This window comes from Pan paniscus, chromosome 1 (genome assembly GCF_029289425.2).
Source record: "Pan paniscus chromosome 1, NHGRI_mPanPan1-v2.0_pri, whole genome shotgun sequence".
Classification (NCBI taxonomy): Eukaryota; Metazoa; Chordata; class Mammalia; order Primates; family Hominidae; genus Pan; species Pan paniscus.
In genome coordinates this window covers 94,596,797-94,615,376 of record NC_073249.2, presented here as the reverse complement: position 1 = coordinate 94,615,376, position 18,580 = coordinate 94,596,797, and the positions used below count along the sequence as shown (strand labels likewise).

Below are 18,580 nucleotides of genomic sequence, written 5' to 3'. Positions count from 1 at the left end.
AGTCTCTGAGAGCTTGGAGATGATTCTAAATACAATGGGAAGCCATTAAATTGAGGCAGAGCCTTGATGTGACGTGCTTTATCATCATTTTGCTGAGTGGAGAATGGATTGCTGGGAAAAGTGAAAGATTGATTCAGAGGTTGTGGAGAGAGGGTGGCTGGAACTAGGTAGCTGGGGAGGTGGTGGGACGTGGATGAATTCAAGATAGGATTGGTTGTGTTGGATATGGGAAAAGAAGTCACCATGGTTCCTGGGCTTTTGGAATGTGCAAATGGGTAATGGAGGTGCCATTGAGATGGGAACAGTGGAAAAATAACAGGTGCTGGGGTGGGAATCAAGAGCTCAGTTGTGTGGCCGGGCGCAGTGACTCACGCCTGTAATTCCAGCACTTTGGGAGGCCGAGGCAGGGGGATCACCTGAGGTCAGGATTTGCAGACCAGCCTGGTCAATATGGCAACACCCTGTCTCTACTAAAAATACAAAAACATTAGCCGGGTAGCGGGGCCTATAATCCCATCTACTCGGGAGGCTGAGGCAGGAGAATCGCTTGAACCCTGGAGGCAGAGGTTGCAGTGAACCAAGATCTCGCCATTGCACTCCAGCCTGGGCAACAAGAGCAAAACTCTGCCTAAAAAAAAAAAAAAGAGTTCAGTTAGTTCAGTTGTGGCCATGTTGAATTTGAAATACTCATTAGACATCCAACCAGATATGCTGAGTTGGATGGCGCTCAAGAGAGGTCAAGGCTGGAGTTATGCATTAACACATAGAAAGATGGTACTTAAAGCCATGGACGTTAGTAGTAGGGCCACCTACAGAAAGAGTGGAAGTAGAAAAGAGGGCTTACGGTGGGCAAGGTGGTTCACGCCTCTAATCCCAGCACTTTGGAAGGCCAAGGCAGGCACATCATTTGAGGTCAGGAGTTTGAGACCATCCTGGACAACATGGTGAAACCCCGTCTCTACTAAAAATACAAAAACTAGCCGGGTGTGGTGGCATGCACCTGTAGTCCCAGCTACTCAGGAGGCTGAGGCAGGAGAATCGCTTGAACCCAAGAGGTGGAGGTTGCAATGAACCAAGATTGCACTGTTACACTCCAACCTGGGTGACAGAGCAAGACTCCATTTAAAAAAAAAAATTGATGGCCGGGTGCAGTGGCTCATGCCTGTAATCCCAGCACTTTGGGAGGCCGACGCAGGCAGATCATGAGGTCAGCAGATCGAGACCATCCTGGCTAACAAGGTGAAAACCTGTCTCAACTAAAAATACAGAAAATTAGCCAGGCATGGTGGCAGGCACCTGTAGTCCCAGCCACTCGGGAGGCTGAGGCAGGAGAATCGCTTGAACCTGGGAGGCGGGGGTTGCAATGAGCCGAGATTGCACCATGCACTCCAGCCTGGCAACAGAGCAAGACTCCATCTCAAAAAAATAAATAAAATAAAATAAAAATGACGGCTCGGAGCAGTGGCTCACGCCTGTAATCCCAGCATTTTGGGAGGCTGAGGTGGGCAGATCACGAGGTCAGGAGATCGAGACCATCCTGGCTAACACGGTGAAACCCTGTCTCTATTAAAAATACAGAAAATTAGCCAGGCATGGTGGCAGGCACCTGTAGTCCCAGCTACTCGGGAGGCTGAGGCAGGAGAATAGCATGAACCTGGGAGGCAGAGCTTGCAATGAGTGGAGATCGTGCAACTGCACTCCAGCCTGGGCAACAGAGCAAGACTCCGTCTCAAAAAAATATATTAAAAAAAAATAAAAGAAAAAAAACAAAAACAAAGAAGGCTTACGTGAGACCCTTGGGGCCCTCTACTGTTAACCAGTTCAGGAGAGGTGTAAAAGCTTGTAAAGGATAACCAGAGCACAAAGTAGAAGAGCAATGTCCTCAAAGGGAAAAATTCAAGAAGATGCTGATTATGGAGATTAATTGCTGCTTCAAGGTCAAGTGAGATGCAGGCAGAGAAATGGTCACTGGGTCTGACACCACTTTTGGTCACTCAAATTTTGGTCAGAGCAGTGGCTGAAGAAACACAGGGGAAGGAGTCTGATGGGGGTGGGTGATAAGAGAATGGATGTTTAAGTGTGGAGGGAAGAAAAAGAAAACCTATTGCTATGAAAAGGAGCAGAGATACAATTTGTGGTTGGAAAGTGTGTCTTGAAAGTTTCTTTTTTCTTAAAAGTTTCTTGTGCACCATATAGCACAAGATCAGCAACCCCTGGCAGAGCCCTTCAGGTACCCAGTATCCCTTGAGGGTGAGGAAGGGTGTGTACAAGAGGAGAAGCAGGAGATAGGCAGGAATGTGTTGCAACTACGTATGGATAGGCAGCTAAGGTCCTGGTTGGTATACTTTTCTCTCAGTATCAGGAACCCTGCCTGCCCTTTAGACCAGTCATGGAGAGGTCATCTCAGTACCACCCAAGATCATCACCCACCTTCAAAAAGAGGTGGGTGATTTGGATAGAGGGGGCTGCCAGTGAGAGAAGTTCAGTCAATTCTGTACAATACACATTTATTGAGCACCAGATATATGCCATGCTAGATGCAGGTGACCCAGAGCATCAAGGAGCAATAGTCTGGTGGCAGAGACACACACAATGTCACTGTGATGTATTAAAGCAGTCAGCAAGAGATGCAGCTCAGGGCACTGTGGGGATATCCAGAGCCACAGTACCTTCTGCCTGTCAGTCAGGGAGGGAGAGGAGCACAGGCTGAAGGAGAGTGGAAGACAGCAGTTGGCCTCTGATGGTGGGACTGGAGAGAGATTTCTAAGGGCCACTTCCTGTTTTCAGGGACTAGGTTGGGCTAGATATGGGGCTCAGGATGGACAAGGCTTAGAGCCAGGTTGGAGAAGATGAAAGAGCATTACTAGAGGAGTGGGGAGGCCTAGGCTATGCTCTTTACTCTGCCATTGACTATGTGATCTTGGGCAGGCCATGTAACCTCTCAGGGCTGTGCACTCCCTTATTTGTAAAACTAGAGGGCTGGGCCAGCATGTTTTCCAAGGGTTCTTCTAGCATTGACGGTCAGGTTCCAAGAGGGAACACAGTGTCAGAAGTGGGACACTCTTCCTCATTCTAATTTCCCAAAGGTTAAGGACCTGGGGAATTAATTGAGAGGCCTGGAAAGAGGATCCACATAAAAGCCTAAGTTCCTGGCAAGGCCAGGGCCACTGCCCTGATTGCTTAGGTGTGAACAGAGCTTTTTGTTTCCGAAGTATTCTAAATTATTTCCTAACACAGGGGCATTCAGAGAAAGAGATTCTTACTCCCATTCCACAGGGGAGAAACTGAGGCTTAGGGAGATTTAAGGATCATGCTGAAGAGGTTATCTGGGGACAAAGCTTACTCAGGATGTGGAGGGGGATGCTGAAGAACAGGGACTGGAGCCTGGGAAGGTAGGGCAGGCTGAGACCTGGGGGTATGGATGGAATGTGTATGTGGTAATGGTGTCTGAGCAATGGAATGAAGTGAAAGAAATAGCCAAGAGCTGGGCACTGAGGGAACAAGCTGGGGGGCCCTGGGCATGGGTTCCCTGGATCCAGGGAGTGTGAGGATGGCTTTCCCTGGTTCCTGAGGCATGGACCGAGTCCTAGCCTGCATCTGAGCTCCGTTGTGCGAGCTTTGTGGTGTCTGGGTCGGGGAAGTTACTGTTAGAAAGTTGCCGTCAGCAGGCGTTGTTCCAGCTTTCCATGGAAATTCTGGGAGCTGCTCCTAGTTTGCGGCCCAACCTTTCTTCCTTCTTCTCAATGGGCCCAGGACCTTGACGGCCAGGAGGCTCCAAGGCCCAGGCTTTTTGCCAACAGCAACAGGCTACTGGCTGGGCCCAGGCAAGGGGGCCTTGGCAGGAAAAGTTCCTTGCTGTACCTCCACTGCACTCAGAGGCCAGTGAGGGGGGTACCAGACAGGACTCCTTCCTCCCTGGTGAAGTGCCCTTGCAGCTCCCCAGTGTCCACGCCATGGATATTTCCTCCACAGAAGTACAATGCTGATTATGATCTGTCAGCTCAGCAAGGGGCAGACACCCTGGCCTTCATGTCTCTCCTGGAGAAGTTGATCCCGGTGCTGGTGAGTGTGCCCAGACCTCCCAGCATCCATGGCCAGCCGGGGAGGGGACGGGCACACACAGACCCACAAGAGACTCAGGACAGCATGGAGGTCAGAAGCCCACCTTGAATCAGACAGGTGTGCTGGCTCAGACCTGCCTGTTTCTTCCTGCCCACCCAATCCAGGTACATACTTTTTGGTGTCACCAAAGAACTACATGGAAGTGACCCGGAAGTGGTATGCAGAGGCTATGCCCTTTCCCCTCAACTTCTTCCTGCCTGGCCGCATGCAGCGGCAGTACATGGAACGGCTACAGCTGCTGACTGGGGAGCACAGGCCTGAGGACGAGGAAGAGCTGGAGAAGGAGGTAGCTCTGAGACTGGGGGCTATTGTATGAGATGAGCCCCAAGGATGCTGGCCAGGAATGGGAGTGCTTAGGTGGGGAGGTGGCACTGTTCCCGCAGCTGCAAGCCTACCTGTGTCGCCCCTACAGCTGTACCGAGAGGCTCGGGAGTGTCTGACCCTGCTCTCTCAGCGCCTGGGCTCTCAAAAGTTCTTCTTTGGAGATGCATGAGTCTGACTCCAAGAGGGTAATGGGTGGCTTGGAAGAAGATACAGGTTCAGATGGAGCAGCTGGAGCTGGGGCTGGGGCTGGGGCTGGCTCAGGCTCTGGATAGGAGGTCCCTGAGACAGATACTGGCCCTGGTGACAGTGGGGCTGTGCGTGGGGCCAGAGCCTTCTCAGAGGTACAAAAGGGTAGGGTGGGAGGGCAGCCAGGCACAGGAGGGGTCTGAAGAGCTGTGGGGCACTGAATGTGCCCTTTATGCAGCCCTGGGATAGAGCCCTATTCAGGGCCAGGCTGGCGCCACCTGGGGATCTCTCCCCATACCAGGTCTAGAACTGTGTGTCCTGTCCTTCCCTGGTGGCCGCCTGCTGCCCAGAGCCCACCTCCCAAGGCTGACTCTTCCTCCAGCTCCATCTTTACCCCTTCTACCCCAGTGGTTCTCCTCCATCCCACCCTTCTCTCTCTGCTCCAGCCCTGCCTCCTTGGACGCCTTCATCTTCAGCTACTTGGCCCTGCTGCTGCAGGCAAAGCTGCCCAGTGGGAAGCTGCAGGTCCACCTGCGTGGGCTGCACAACCTCTGTGCCTATTGTACCCACATTCTCAGTCTCTACTTCCCCTGGGATGGAGGTAAGGGGCAGATGGGAGGGGCAGCCCTGGGGAGAGTGGGCAGGGATCCAAGAACTAGTTCTCCTAACACACCTTCCTTCCTTGACCCTCAGCTGAGGTACCACCGCAACGCCAGACACCAGCAGGCCCAGAGACTAAGGGGGAGCCATACAGGCGCTGGAACCAGATCCTATCTGTGCTGGCAGGACTGGCAGCCATGGTGGGCTACGCCTTGCTCAGCAGCATTGTCTCCATCCAGTGGGCACCGCCTGCTCGGGCCCCAGGCACCTGGACCCTGGGCATGGCTGAGGAGGATGAAGAGGAATGATTTGTCCTCACGCTCCCAAGACTGGTTTTTCTACTCTCATGCATTCCAGAGGCCCCCGTGCCTCCTCATTGTTGGTACAGCCGGACACGGGGTGCTGCCCCCCAGAATAAAGCCACTCACACTGACTGGGCTCAAACATTTTCTCCTTTAAGAGCTGCCATTTTTCCTGGCTGGTGCCATAGGAATCATCTGGGTGCCTGGGCACACCCGCTGCTGCTTTAAGGCTTCCGCCCTGATGCTGACACTGCTGCTCCACGGGCCCAGTTCTGCATCTCCAGGAAAGACAAACAGTCTCCAGTTTTGGGCCCAGCTTTCCTAGTCTCTTCTTTTCCTTACCCTCAGCCCTGATCTTGTGTTTGTACAGACAGTGAGCTCACCCTAGGCCTGGACCCAGGCCCAGTTTCCAAAGCAAGCAGCACACAGCGCATGTTCACATAAGCATGGGGGCTGGGGGGACACTGGGGCTTACTGATCTTTTTCTAGGGGCCTCCAGCCCCTGGCACCACCTAGAGGGGAAAGTGAGTCACCCAAACCATTGCCCCTGGGCTTACGTCGCTGTAAGCTCACGCTGGCCATGCTGTGCCCTCTTTAGTCACAGACAGCGTGTGAGCTGACTCTGTCCCTTTAATGCCCAGGGTGAGCCCAGTGCCTCCTTGAGTATCCGCTCCATCACTGGCGACGCCACAGGTAGGTGTGAATGGAGTAGCCAGGTGAGATTGTCTCCAGGAAGCCCACAGCAGGATCCTTGATGGTAAGAGGCACATCCTTAGAGGAGCTAGGGAGCAGGGAGGAGAAGCTGAGAGTGTGATCCTGCCAAGGCCCCCAACGCTGTCTTCAGCCCACTTCCCAGACCTCACCATTGCCCTCACCGGTTTAGCACGACCACAACAGCAGAGCCATCGGGATGCATCAGTGCCACTGCGTCCAGGTCGTTCTTCTGACTGGCAACCAGCCCCACTCTCTGGGAGCCCTCAGGAATGAACTTGCTGAATGTGGGAACAGATGGTCAGAGTCCCTCGGGGTACCTCCCATGAAACCCTCATCTAAGAAGTCACCCACCCACGGACCCACCCCATAACTCCTGCAGAGGCTCTGCCCTGGCTCTCTAGGCCTGGAGCCATGCTGCTGGGCACTGACCCTGCTTTTCTGCATCGCAGTCCAGCCTCAGGCATTGGGGTTTTCTGTTGCTACCTAGTCACTTCCTGCCTCCATGGTGCAAAAGGGGATGGGTGTGCCTCTTCCGAGGTTCCACCCTGAACACCTTCCTGCTCCCTCGTGGTGTAGAGTGATGTAAGCCATCCGAAGTAGGAGATGATAGGCCTGGTATGGAATGGGGGTGCCCGCCCTCCACTCACCTGAAGTGGCCAAGGTGGTAGAACATGGGCTGTTTGTAAAACGTGTCCTTGGTGATGTCTACAATGATGGGACTGTCAACAAAGTTACGCACCCAATTGGGTCCTCCTTCGGGGTTCAGGGCAAGGTTCCAGTCGGTCCAGCCGACCACATGGTACAGGAGGTTCTAGGGTAAGGACAAAGGCAAAGAGACAAAGGCTTAACACTGGGGGTCCCCAGAGAGTGAAGGTAAGGGTCACATGTGGGAGAGGCGGCTGTGGGTAGGTCAGCCCTGTGAGGGGCACATTCCTTAGTAGCTAAGGAGTTGGGGGTGTGAAGATCCAGGCATCTCAAGGGGAGCTGAGAAGTCTGAGGCAGCTGCAAGTGCCTCAGTAGTTGCAAAAGGGGCAATGAAGTGTGCAGACCTGTGAAGGAAAGGGAAGATAGGGAATCATGGTTCCCCAGAGTTGCTCAAAAGGGCAGGCTAGCTGGGGAAAGCTGGACAGGAAGGGCTTCTGTCAGTCTTTGGTGAAACTAGTAAGAGGTCTGAGGTCTGCTTTGCAGGAAGGGAGACTGGGGTGGCTTACTGTGATGATGCTGTGGCTGTACTGCATCCCTCGATCCCAGGAGCCTAGCCGCACACTCTGCTCCCAGAACTTGGAGCCCACACAGGCCTCTGAGGCAAAGAGCATGGTGTTGGGGAACAGGCGGTGTGTCTCCCCTAGGGTGGCTTTGGCTGGAGCCAGAAAGTCCAGGTACCAATGTACAGCAATGCCATGAACATATTTAGCTGCTTCTGGGTCTGTCAGTACCTGCAAAGGAAGAGCAACTGATCCTGGACCTTGCACACAGGCTTCTGGAACTTCTAGTTCCTGTTGTAGGAATCCTGGAGTTGGGTGACGGGAAGAATGCAACTAGAGAGGTTTGGGGAGATTTTTTTTTGTTTTTGAGACAGGATGTCACTCTGTCACTCAGGCTGGAGTACAGTGGCGCAATCACGGCTCACTGCAGCCTTGACTTCCTAGGGTCAACTGATCCTCCCACATTAGCCTCCTGAATAGCTGGGACTACACGGGTGCCACACCCAGCTAATTTGTGTGTGTATGTGTGTGTATGTATGTGTGTGTGTGTATATATATACATATAAACACATATATATGTATATACACATACATACATGAGCCACCACCCCCAGCCTAGATAGTTTTGTTTTGTTTTGTTTTGAGATGGAGTCTCGCTCACCCGCCCAGGCTGGAGTGCAGTGGCGCGATCTCGGCTCACCGCAACCACCATCTCCCGGGTTCAACTGATTCTCCCTTCTCAGCCTCCTGAGTAGCTGGGATTACAGACACCCACCATCATGCCCAGATAATTTTTTTTTGTATTTTAGTAGACACAGGGTTTCAACACGTTGGCCAGGGTGGTCTTAAACTCCTGACCTCAGGTGATCACCCGCCTCGGCCTCCCAAAGTGCTGGGTTTGCATGAGTGAGCCACCTCGCCCAGCCCCTAGAAAGGTTTCAAGGGACAACTGTGGGATCCATGGCACCCTGGAGGTCCAGGGGAATGGTGCTCTAGGAATCCATAGTTGGGTAGAGAAATCGCTCTAAGTTTGGGAGCCAGTCATTTGGATGCTGGATTTGAAGGTCACTGGAGCACCATGGAGGTCCAGGCCTTACCACCTTTGCCCAGTGGGGCAGCAGCAAGCGTTGGTCATCCAGCATGAGTAGGCGGACATTGTGGTGAGTACTGTTGGCGAGGGTAGGACCTAGGTCACGGGCAATGAAGTCTCGCTGATGTTCAGGGGTGAAGCCCAGGCACTGGAAGGGGTATCCACTCAACAGCCCAGCAGAAGGCTCATTTTCAGCTGTCACTGCCCAGAACTGTAACTTGTGCTCAGCATAGGCATCCAGGAACCTGGCAAGAGAAAGGTCATGAATGATCCAGCCAAGAAAGTGGACCAGACCAGCTGGGTGTGGTGGCTCACACCTGTAACCCCAACACTTTGGGAAGCCGAGGCAGGTGGATCACTTGAGTTCAGGAGTTCGAGAACAGCCTGGCCAACCTGGGGAAACCCCGTCTCTACTAAAAATAGAAAAATCAGCCGGTCCTGGTGGCAGGCGCCTATAATCCCAGCTACTTGGAAGGCTGAGGCAGGAGAATTGCTTGAACTCAGGAGGCAGAGGTTATAGTGAGTGAAGATGGCGCCACAGCACTCCAGCCTGGGTGACAGAGAGAGAGACTCCTTCTCAAAAAAAAAAAAAAAAAGAAGAAAAATAAAAAGAAAGTGGGCCAGACCGAGAGAACAGGAAGCCTGATGGAGTGGGCAAGATTGACAGGCCCAAGGCTGAAAGGCCCAGAAGGTAGAAAGGTGAGCTGAGGACAGGCAGATCTGGAAGTGGAACTAGGTTGAGGGTTGGGACACAGATCAGCATGGCTAAATGGGAGGCCAGTCCTGATCCCACATCCTTGCTGATCCCTTACTTCACAAAGTATCTGGCCCAGGTCTGGTGGTAGATGTCTCCGGGCTGTCCCTTGAGTGACCCCTTCCCATTCACCGCTCCATTGGTCTTTAGCCAAGTGGGTGATGTCCAGGGGCTGGCAAGGAGTGAAACGGGACGCTGGGCCAACTGCAGGGCTCGGTGAATCAGGGGTATCTAGAGACAAAGGTAGTGAAGAGAGAAGCACCCAGAGTTGGAACACATACTAGCCCAACCAGTGCATCCGGTTCAGCCATTAGCCCCCACCCTCCCACCCCCAGGACAAAACAGCAGGGGACAAAATGTCTCTACAAGCAGACCTACCCTACAGTTTCTCAACCCCCAGACATCAGGGCCATCAGGGCCTGAAAAAGCTAGAATGCCTACCTTGAGCTTGGTATCTTCCTCTGGGAGGCTGAAGTTGTGCAACTGGAAATCATCAGGGGTGTCTGCATAGGTGTAGGTGCGGATGGAGAAGTCACAGCTGGCCATGGGTACCCGGATGATGTTATATCCGATTCCTACGGAAAAGGATGATCAAGATATGGTAGTCCGAGTCAATAGGAGAGTATGGGACTCTGCTTATCACTTGCCAGTCCTAATAGTGTCTGAGTCAGGGCCAAAGGGAACTTGGGCTCGTGAGTTGGAACCTGTGGAGGCTGGCACCTGGGTGAAGCGCAGGCCTTTCTGAGCCTGAGTCTGTAGCAGTTAGCAGATGATAGGCGGGGAAATCTTATTTCACAGGGCATTAAAACAGGAACCAAATGTCAGGGATGGGCAGAAGTCAGGATCCAAAGAAAGGGCAAAGAAAAGTGTTGGTGGCTCACGCCTGTAATCCCAGCACTTTGGGAGGCCGAGGTGGGCAGATCACGAGGTCAGGAGTTCGCAATCATCCTGGCCAACATAGTGAAACCCTGTCTCTACTAAAAATACAAAAAATTAGCCGGGCGTGGTGGCAGGCACCTGTAATCCCAGGTACTCGAGAGGCTGAGACAGGAGAATCACTTGAACCCGGGAGGTGGAGGTTGCAGTGAGCTGAGATTGTGCCACTGCACTCCAGCCTGGGTGACAGTGCGAGACTCTGTCTCAAAAAAAAAAAAAAGAAAAAAGAAAAGTGTCTGCTGGGCTCGGTGGCTCACACTTGTAATTCCAGCACTTCGGGAGGCCAAGGCAGGTATATCATTTGAGGTCAGGAGTTTAAGACTAGCCTGGTCAGCATGATGAAACCCTGTCTCTACTAAAAATACAAAAATTAGCCAGGTGGTAGTGGTGCACGCCTATAATTCCAGCTACTCAGGAGGCTGAGGCAGGAGAATCACTATAGCCTGGGAGGCAGAGGTTGCTGTGAGGGGAGATCACACCACTGCACTCCTGTCTCGCCGACAGAATGGGCAGAGTGAGATTCTGCCTCAAAAAAATTTTAAAAAAAGAAAAGAAAAACGAAAAGTTTCAATGGCTCTATGTCATCTTGTCCCCTTCCTCCTCACCTTCTTCAGAGAAGTACGATTTAAGTAGCAAATTTTGGGCAGGGGGTGACAGGGCAAGGATGTTGAGAGCAGCAGCGTCTGTCATGGCCCCTCCAAATCCCTTCACTTTCTGGAACTTCTGTTCTGGCTGCAGGGTCAGTAGCAGGCCTGAGGACATCCACAGGGAATAAGGGTATCAGTACCCAGGGGGGAAACTCCATGGTGATCACTGACACCATTTACCTCTAGGAGGACCCAGCCTGGCCCAGGGGGTGAGGGGTGTAATGGTTACCTGTGCCCGTGTGATTAGCCTGGATGGTCCCCATACTCAGCTCCATCCGTCGCCCACTGCGTGTACTCTCATAGCGGCTGAAGGTACCAAGGGCAGGAAAGGTCGGGGGGTCAAAGGAGTCACAGTATGTGGCATTGCAGACACAGACCACCGAGCTGTAGCCGAAGCTTTTAGGGATGCAGGGGCGGGCACCTGGGAGGGTGGGAGTACAAGCAGAGGTGAGGTCTGATGAAGACATGGAGAATGGACACATCCGCTAGGAGAGACTGAACACGGTTTCAAAATTCCTCACCCCTTGGCCGGGCGCAGGGGCTCACACCTGTAATCCTAGCACTTCAGGAGGCCGAGGTGGGCGGATCACCTGAGGTGAGGAGTTTGAGACCTGCCTTGCCAGCATGGTGAAACCCCGTCTCTACTAAAAATACAAAAATTAGCTGGGCGTAGTGGTGGCCGCCTGTAATCCCAGCTACCTGGGAAGCTGAAGCAAGAGAATCGCTTGAATCTGGGAGGCAGAGGTTGGAATGAGCCAAAATTGCACCACTGCACTCCAGCCCAGGCAACAGAGTAAGACTCTGTTTCAAAAGAAAAAAAACAAAATCCTCACCCCAAAGTTGGTCTCAGTCACTCAAAAGGATTTATTGAGCACCTACTAAAAGTCTACCACCAGCTTACTGGAAGGCTACCAAAGGACTATGAGGCAGAAGGGAGCCTCTTTGCTACCTCCCCACTGCCTTGACTCACTCACCTGATGCCCACGACACTGCCTGAAGTAGAAGCAATCCTGTGAGGCTGCCAGCCATGATGCTTACCCTACCCGAAGGCTTGGGACATTCCTGAGGACAGAATGAGGAATGACTGAAAAGCAAGCCCCTCTCCACCCCTCAACTACTCTCCTGGGCAGGGCTTAGCTGCCTTTGGGTGCCCATGGCCTGGTCTCCCACATTCATTAGGACAAGGCCCACAGACACCTGGGTGCAGCTCTCCCTGCAATCCTTCTGATGACAACTCTCTGCCCACCCCAAATCATGATGCTCCCCACCACTCTTCCCACCCATTTCAACTTCGACCCCTCCCTCCATCTGTGCCTTGCTCAAAGAGCCATGATGGCCCTGGATTCAAAGAGAGTCTGTCATTCATTAAATTCCAGTGCCAGGATTCCAGAAGCACTGTGACAATGCTGATTGGGAGCTCTCTCTCTTACCTCTCTGGAAGGACTTGAAAACTCCATCCCCTCAGGGTCATTAGATGAAGAGAAGACCGCAGGGGTTCCAGAGTCTCTGAAGGATAGAGGATCCACTAAACAAAAACAAGGATGCAGGTACCTGCCTTAGCTATAGGCACTAGGTTAGCCCTGCAAGTAATTCCGGCTTCCTGATGTGGATGGGTCATGTGATGACTAGGAGAGTCACATGACACAGGAAGTGAGGCAATCACAGCCATATTTCTAAAGGGCAATTGGCTTCCTCTCATCTGTTACAGATTATATGCCCTATAAAACTCTGGAGGGCATGTATGGGTGACAACTTTAGGAAGAGCCTAGAACACAGATTTGCGTGGAGAATGGGGTAGAGGCTCCTAAATCCCAGAGGATGGGAACCACAGCAGGCACACTTCTTTTTTGATAGAAATGTCAAAAAGGTACAAATAAAGCTGATATAATTTTAAAAAAAAATTCACTGTGCAAAATACTGACACTACCAAGATGTTTAAGACAGTCTTTGCCCTATAGAGGTGTGTGAGGCATGGAAGTCAGACACACAGATATTTACAGATAAAGACAGAAACGGTAACAGGTGTGCATGGAGAGCTCTCTGAGATGAGGAGGGACCATTTGTGGGTGGGGAATTATCCAGGATGGCTTCACAGAGGAAAAAGTGAGGGGGGTTATTAGCCAGTGAAGTGCAGGGCACAAGAGGGTGGGACACTGGCAGTGGGATGACAGGACTGGAGGGAGGGAGTGGTCAGTGCGGCTCCTCTGCAGCGTCCCTTGTTTCATCATCAGATGCAGATGGTAATAACTGTTCTTCCTTCCTCACAGGACAGGGAGGTTTGTAAAGTCGTTCAAAAACCAAAGTGTTGTACAAAGCCATATCCTCAGTGGACACAAGGAGGAAGCTGTCCATGGTGTGGCCTCATGAACCACATCAAATGAGATTTAGCAGGAGTGGCACACACAGTCATGACCTGACTAATCCCAGCTCTCAGCCCATTTCCTTGCCTGGAAAATGGAGGCAATGCCACAACCTCAAAGGGTGGTTACTGCAGTCAGTGAGGTAAGCGCAGTGCCTGACCACTTGGTAGGCACCTGGGAACTACTTGTCTCTTGTTTGTATTTTTTGTTGTTGTTGTTTTTTGAGACAGAGTCTCACTCTGTTGCCCAGGCTGGAGTGCAGTGGCGTGATCTTGGCTCACTGCAACCTCCGCCTCCTGGGTTCGAGTGATTCTCCTGCCTCAGCCTCCCAAGTAGCTGGGATTACAGGTGCCCTCCAACATGCTCAGCTAATTTTTTTATTTTTAGTAGAGACAGGGTTTCGCTATGTTGGCCAGGCTGGTCTGAAACTCTGGACCTCAGGTGATCTGCCTGCCTTGGTATCCGAAAGTGCTGGGATTACAGGCATGAGCCACTGCGCTGGACCCCAGCCATCCTTTTTGTTCTTTAAATGATCTCAGTGAAGTCTTTCTAGATACACTCCAAGCAAAATTGATCATTTCTTCTTCTAGGTTCCTCCAGTAATTTTTTTTTTTTTTTTTTTTTGGTTTTGAGACAGAGTCTTGCCCTGTTGCCCAGGCTGGAGTGCAGTGTGATCTCGGCTCACTGCAACCCCCACTTCCCTGATTCAAGCAATTGCCCTGCCTCAGCCTCCTGAGTAGCTGGGATTACAGGAGCCCACCACCATGCCCAGCTAATTTTTGTATTTTTAGTAGAGATGGGGTTTCACCATGTTGGCCAGGCTGGTCTCGAACCCCTGACCTCAGGTGATCCACCAGCCTCTGCCTCCCAAGGTGTTGGGATTACAGCAATGAGCCACCACACCCGGTCCCTCCAGTAATTAAGTACAGTCTCAGTGAGATAGCAAGTTTGGAATCCTGGCTACACCATTTACTGGCTGTTTGACTTTCAATAAATCAATCACTCTAAGCCTCTGTTTCATCTATAAAAGGGGAGTGATAACTCCTACCTCACAGAATTGTTGTGAGGTTTGAGTGTGATAATGTGTCTCTAGTACACTGCTTGACACTAAACATTGCAACATGTCAGGCCTCTGTTCCTGGAGTTCCTTGAAGGAATGTCTTACACATTCTAAGTATCCTCGTAGATAGCCTGGCACAGGGGTAGCTGTCAAGTTGTAGAATTGAACTAGTTGCTTCACTATGTCAGTAGCCACCCCTTCCAGACTTCTCACTTTTCAAGGAAACATTGCACAGGATTTGTTCTGGGTAGGGCAGGTAATATCTAGTACCTTACTTCCCTCAAGTTCATTCATCTCACAGATATTTCCTGAGCACATTCTACATTTGCCTCTCCTGCTCTATTGAGTTTAGAAGTCCAAACATCTCCTTCCACTTCCCCTCTACATAGTGAGCCTCTTCTTTTTTGGCCAGGTACTGAGCAATTTTTTGTTTGTTTGTTTGAGACAGGGTCTCCGTATGTTGCCCTGGATGGAGTGTAGTAGCTTGATTTCGGCTCAGTGCAACCTCTGCCTCTCGGACTCAAGCAATCCTCCCACCTCAGCCTCCAGAATAGCTGGGACTACAGGCGCACACCACCACACCTGGCTAATTTCTGTATTTTTTGTAGAGACGGGGTCTTACTGTGTTGCGCAGGTTGGTCTCAAACTCCTAAACTCAAAGGATCCTCCCGCCTTGGCTTTGCAAAGTGCTGGGATTACAGGGTGAGGCACTGCGCCCAGTCCGCTTTTTTGTTTTTTGTTTTTTTTGAGACGGAGTATCTCTGTCACCCAGGCTGGAGTGCAGTGGCACGATCTCGGTTCACTGCAACCTCCGCCTCCTAGGTTCAAGCGGAGGGTAGGGACCAGTCCATCCTGGCACCCATCTGCAGCTCCAGTGCGAATCCCAACCCCGACGCTCGTCGCCGGGCTCCGTGAATGTTTGTCACATGTCTGAAGAATGTATGAATTACATAACCTTCTTCCCACTCCACCCCTTAAAAAGCAAGTGGATATAAAGACTTGAAGATTTTATAATCTCTTCTTCATTAGTAAAATCTGACCATCCTTACCGTTAAAAATAATAATGATGGTTGGCCGGGCGCGGTGGCTCACGCCTATAATCACAACTGTTTGGCAGGCCGAGGCGGGCGGATCACGAGGTCAGGAATTGGAAACCAGCCTGACCAACATAGTGAAACCCCGTCTCTACTAAAAGATACAAAAAATTAGCCGTGCGTGGTGGCGGGTGCCTGTAATCCCACGTACTTGGGAGGCTGAGGTCGGAGAATCGCTTGAACCCGGGAGGCGGAGGTTGCAGTGAGCCAAGAAGGCGCCATTACACTCCAGCCTGGGCGACAGGGCGAGACTCCGTCAAAAAATAATAATAATAACAATAACAATAATAATAATAATGGTGAAAAAGGTTAAGTGCGAAAGCAGGGAGGGGACAGCTAAGATCCAAAGGTCGAAATATTCATTACGCCTACCGTCGGCGAAGAGAAACAGCAGCCCCAACCGGAGGCAAAACGAAATCCCACCGCAGCCTGCAAAGGCGCGTGGGCGGGACTGGGAACTGGGGCCCCGCGCGGTAAGACGGTGAAGGCAGGATGCAGCCCGACCACCCGCAGCCGCGAGAAAAGCAGCCCTGGGGAGTCGGGGCGGGGCCTCGCTTGGAAAAGAGACGGTCACTCATCCAGAGGCGGGACTCAGAGCCCTTCCTCAAGTCTCATTGGTGAAGTTGGACGGGCAACTCTCGCTGGCCAGCCATAGCCCAGATGGGGCGCAAGCGTATTTGGAGAGACGAGAGAGAGAGAGAGAAAGAGACGAGAGAGAGAGAGAGACGAGAGAGGAGAGAGAGAGAGAGAGAGAGACGAGAGAGAGAGAGAGAGAGAGAGGAGAGAGAGAGAGAGAGAGAGAGAGAGAGAGAGAGAGAGAGAGAGAGAGAGAGAGAGAGAGAGAGACGAGAGAGAGAAGGCGCCGGCGCGAGAACTACGCATGCGTGTCGGCGTTTTCCCGCCAGCACACTGTTGGTGGATGGGGCGATTGAATTCCCACAGTGAGTCCAGCCCACCGAAGCTCAGAGGATTCCTAACCTTCCTCTTTAGAGAGCCTCAGGTTAGGGAACGTCCAGTGCGCATAAGCTGCCCCGTGGGAATCCCATTGTCCATCGCCTCCTAATGTTTCGTCCTGGCCGTGCCCCATCCCTTCCTGAGGCTGGGTTGTTATGATGGTGAATTATTCAAGAAGTCTTGCAGCCTGACGCCATCTCTGGGCAGTGCTCCTCCCTCCTCCCTGTCTTGCTTGGAAGGCACCACGTTGCCCCTACAAGCACAGGGTCCTGAAGCTGTTTACAGGACCCCACCCTGCCACTTTAGTATCTGAACGAATGTTTGTTGAGGACCTACTGAGTGTTAGACCCACTGCAATGAGCAACTTTCTAATCTTGGGACCTTAACAGTCTATGGGACGACACAGATATATAAACAAAAATAATAATTTTAGATAGTGATACATGCTCAAACCATGGCTATGTGGCCAGGCGCGGTGAGTCACACCTGTAATCCCAGCACTTTGGGAGACCGAGGCAGGCGGATTACTTGAGGTCAGGAGTTTGAGACCCGCCTGGCCAACATGGTGAAACCCTATCTCTTCTAAAAATACAAAATTTAGCTGGGCGGGCAGGGGGACGGGCGCCTGTAATCCCAGCTACTCGGGAGGCTGAGGCAGGAGAATTGCTTGAACCCAGGAGGTGGAAGGTTGCAGTGAGCCCAAATCACACCACTGCACTCCAGCCTGGGTAACAAAGCAAGACCCTGTCTCAAAAAAAGACAAAACCAAACAAACAAACAAAAAAAAACATGGCTATGTGATAGAATGACTGCGATGGGGATTGGGTGCTCACTGAAATGGTGAGAATGGAGCTAAAACCTGATATTAGGTGATAGCACCAGATATAGGGGCCAAGGGTTTCATGCTTGGAAAACAGCAGGTGCAAACGTCCTTGTGCTGTGAGGAAATTTGGCTGGAACAGAAGGTGGGCCAGATTGTAGCTGACCATAGTCTCTGGGAGTTTGGAGATGATTCTAAATACAATGGGAAGCCATTAAATTGAGGCAGAGCCTTGATGTGACGTGCTTTATCATCATTTTGCTGAGTGGAGAATGGATTGCTGGGAAAAGTGAAAGACTGATTCAGAGGTTGTGGAGAGAGGATGGCTGGAGCTAGGTAGCTGGGGAGGTGGTGGGATGTGGATGAATTCAGGATAGGATTGGTTGTGTTGGATATGGGAAAAGAAGTCATGGTTCCTGAGCTTTTGGAATGTGCAAATGGGTAATGGAGGTGCCATTAAGATGGGAACAGTGGAAAAATAACCGGTGCTGGGGTGGGAATCAAGAGTTCAGTTGTGGCCATGTTGAATCTGAAATGCCCATTAGACATCCAAGCAGACATGCTGAGTTGGATGGCGCTCATGGGAGGTCAAGGCTGGAGTTATGGATTAACACATAGAAAGATGGTATTTAAAGCCATGGACTTTAGTAGTAGGGCCACCTATAGAAAGAGTGGAGGTAGGAAAGAGGGCTTAGGTGAGGGCCCTGGGGCCCTCCAATGTTAAGCAGTTCAGCAGGACAAAGTAGAAGAGCCAATATTTCCCTTTTCAAAGGGACAAATCCAAGAAGATGCTGATTATGGGTATTAGTTGCTGCCTCGAGGTCAAGTGAGATGCAGGCAGAGAAATGGTCACTGGGTCTGACACCACTGTGGTCACTGGAAAGTTTGGTCAGAGCAGTGGCTGTGGAAAGATAGGGGAAGGAGTCTGATGGGGGTGGGTGAGGAGAGAATGGATGTTTAACAGTGGAGGGAAGAAAAAGAAAACCTATTGCTGTGAAAAGGAGGAGCAGAGTTACAATTAGTGGTTGGAAAGAGTGTCTTGAAAGTTTCTTTTTTCTTTTTTTTTTTTTTTGAGACATGGTCTTGCTCTGTTGCCCAGGCTGTAGTGCAGTGGCTCAATCACAGCTTACTGCAGCCTGGACTTCCCAAGCTCAAGTGATCCTCTCACCTTAGCCACCTGAGTAGTTGGGACTACAGGCGTGTCCCACCATGCCTGGCTAATTTTTTGTTTTTTGTAGAGACAGGGTCTCACTATGTTGCCCAGGCTGGTCTTGAATTCCTAGGCTCAGGCGATCCTCTTGCCTCGGCCTCCCAAAGTGCTAGGATTATAGGTGTGAGCCACCATACCCAGTCCTGAAAGAGTTTTCTTAAATATGAGAGACACTAGAACAAATTTCACTGGTGACAGAGAA

The 18,580-nt window shown here is 51.5% G+C and overlaps 2 protein-coding genes across 9 annotated transcripts; one reads left to right on the top strand and one right to left on the bottom strand.

The window, feature by feature from the left end:
• The first annotated feature begins 214 nt into the window (after positions 1 to 214).
• On the top strand, positions 215 to 5,665 carry LOC117974643 (metaxin-1-like). Its single transcript, XM_055100823.2, has 4 exons — positions 215 to 4,408; positions 4,535 to 4,611; positions 5,079 to 5,233; positions 5,326 to 5,665. Exons 1-4 carry the CDS (start codon positions 4,091 to 4,093, stop codon positions 5,538 to 5,540), a joined length of 765 nt encoding a protein of 254 aa, XP_054956798.2. The 5' UTR covers positions 215 to 4,090; the 3' UTR covers positions 5,541 to 5,665.
• A 1-nt stretch (position 5,666) lies between these two features.
• On the bottom strand, positions 5,667 to 16,273 carry GBA1 (glucosylceramidase beta 1). Of its 8 annotated transcripts, none has more exons than XM_063604907.1 (13): positions 15,767 to 16,267; positions 15,350 to 15,485; positions 12,311 to 12,405; positions 11,855 to 11,942; positions 11,110 to 11,301; positions 10,839 to 10,985; positions 9,739 to 9,872; positions 9,356 to 9,528; positions 8,551 to 8,788; positions 7,460 to 7,684; positions 6,896 to 7,059; positions 6,410 to 6,526; positions 5,667 to 6,315 (listed from the first exon to the last, which is right to left on the bottom strand). In XM_063604907.1, the coding sequence occupies exons 3-13, from the start codon at positions 12,335 to 12,337 to the stop codon at positions 6,210 to 6,212; spliced, it is 1,611 nt and encodes a 536-aa protein (XP_063460977.1). In that variant the 5' UTR covers positions 12,338 to 12,405; positions 15,350 to 15,485; positions 15,767 to 16,267; the 3' UTR covers positions 5,667 to 6,209. The 8 variants fall into 8 exon arrangements, with proteins under 8 accessions (XP_063460977.1, XP_054956796.1, XP_034792741.1 ...); XM_055100821.2 differs by having other exon boundaries at positions 15,350 to 15,488; positions 15,767 to 16,014; XM_034936850.3 differs by lacking the exon at positions 15,350 to 15,485 and having other exon boundaries at positions 15,767 to 16,273.
• Between the last annotated feature and the right edge of the window lie 2,307 nt (positions 16,274 to 18,580).

Coding starts and splice junctions, on each gene's coding strand:
- GBA1 (XM_034936850.3), bottom strand. CDS start 12,337: ATGGAGTTTTCAAGTCCTTCCAGAGAG. Junction 11,943..12,310: donor TTTCAAGTCCTTCCAGAGAG/GTAAGAGAGAGA, acceptor TTCTGTCCTCAG/GAATGTCCCAAGCCTTCGGG. Junction 9,873..10,838: donor ATCGTACTTCTCTGAAGAAG/GTGAGGAGGAAG, acceptor CCTTTTCCGTAG/GAATCGGATATAACATCATC.
- LOC117974643 (XM_055100823.2), top strand. CDS start 4,091: ATGGCCAGCCGGGGAGGGGACGGGCACACACAGACCCACAAGAGACTC. Junction 4,409..4,534: donor AGGAAGAGCTGGAGAAGGAG/GTAGCTCTGAGA, acceptor TCGCCCCTACAG/CTGTACCGAGAGGCTCGGGA. Junction 5,234..5,325: donor CTACTTCCCCTGGGATGGAG/GTAAGGGGCAGA, acceptor CTTGACCCTCAG/CTGAGGTACCACCGCAACGC.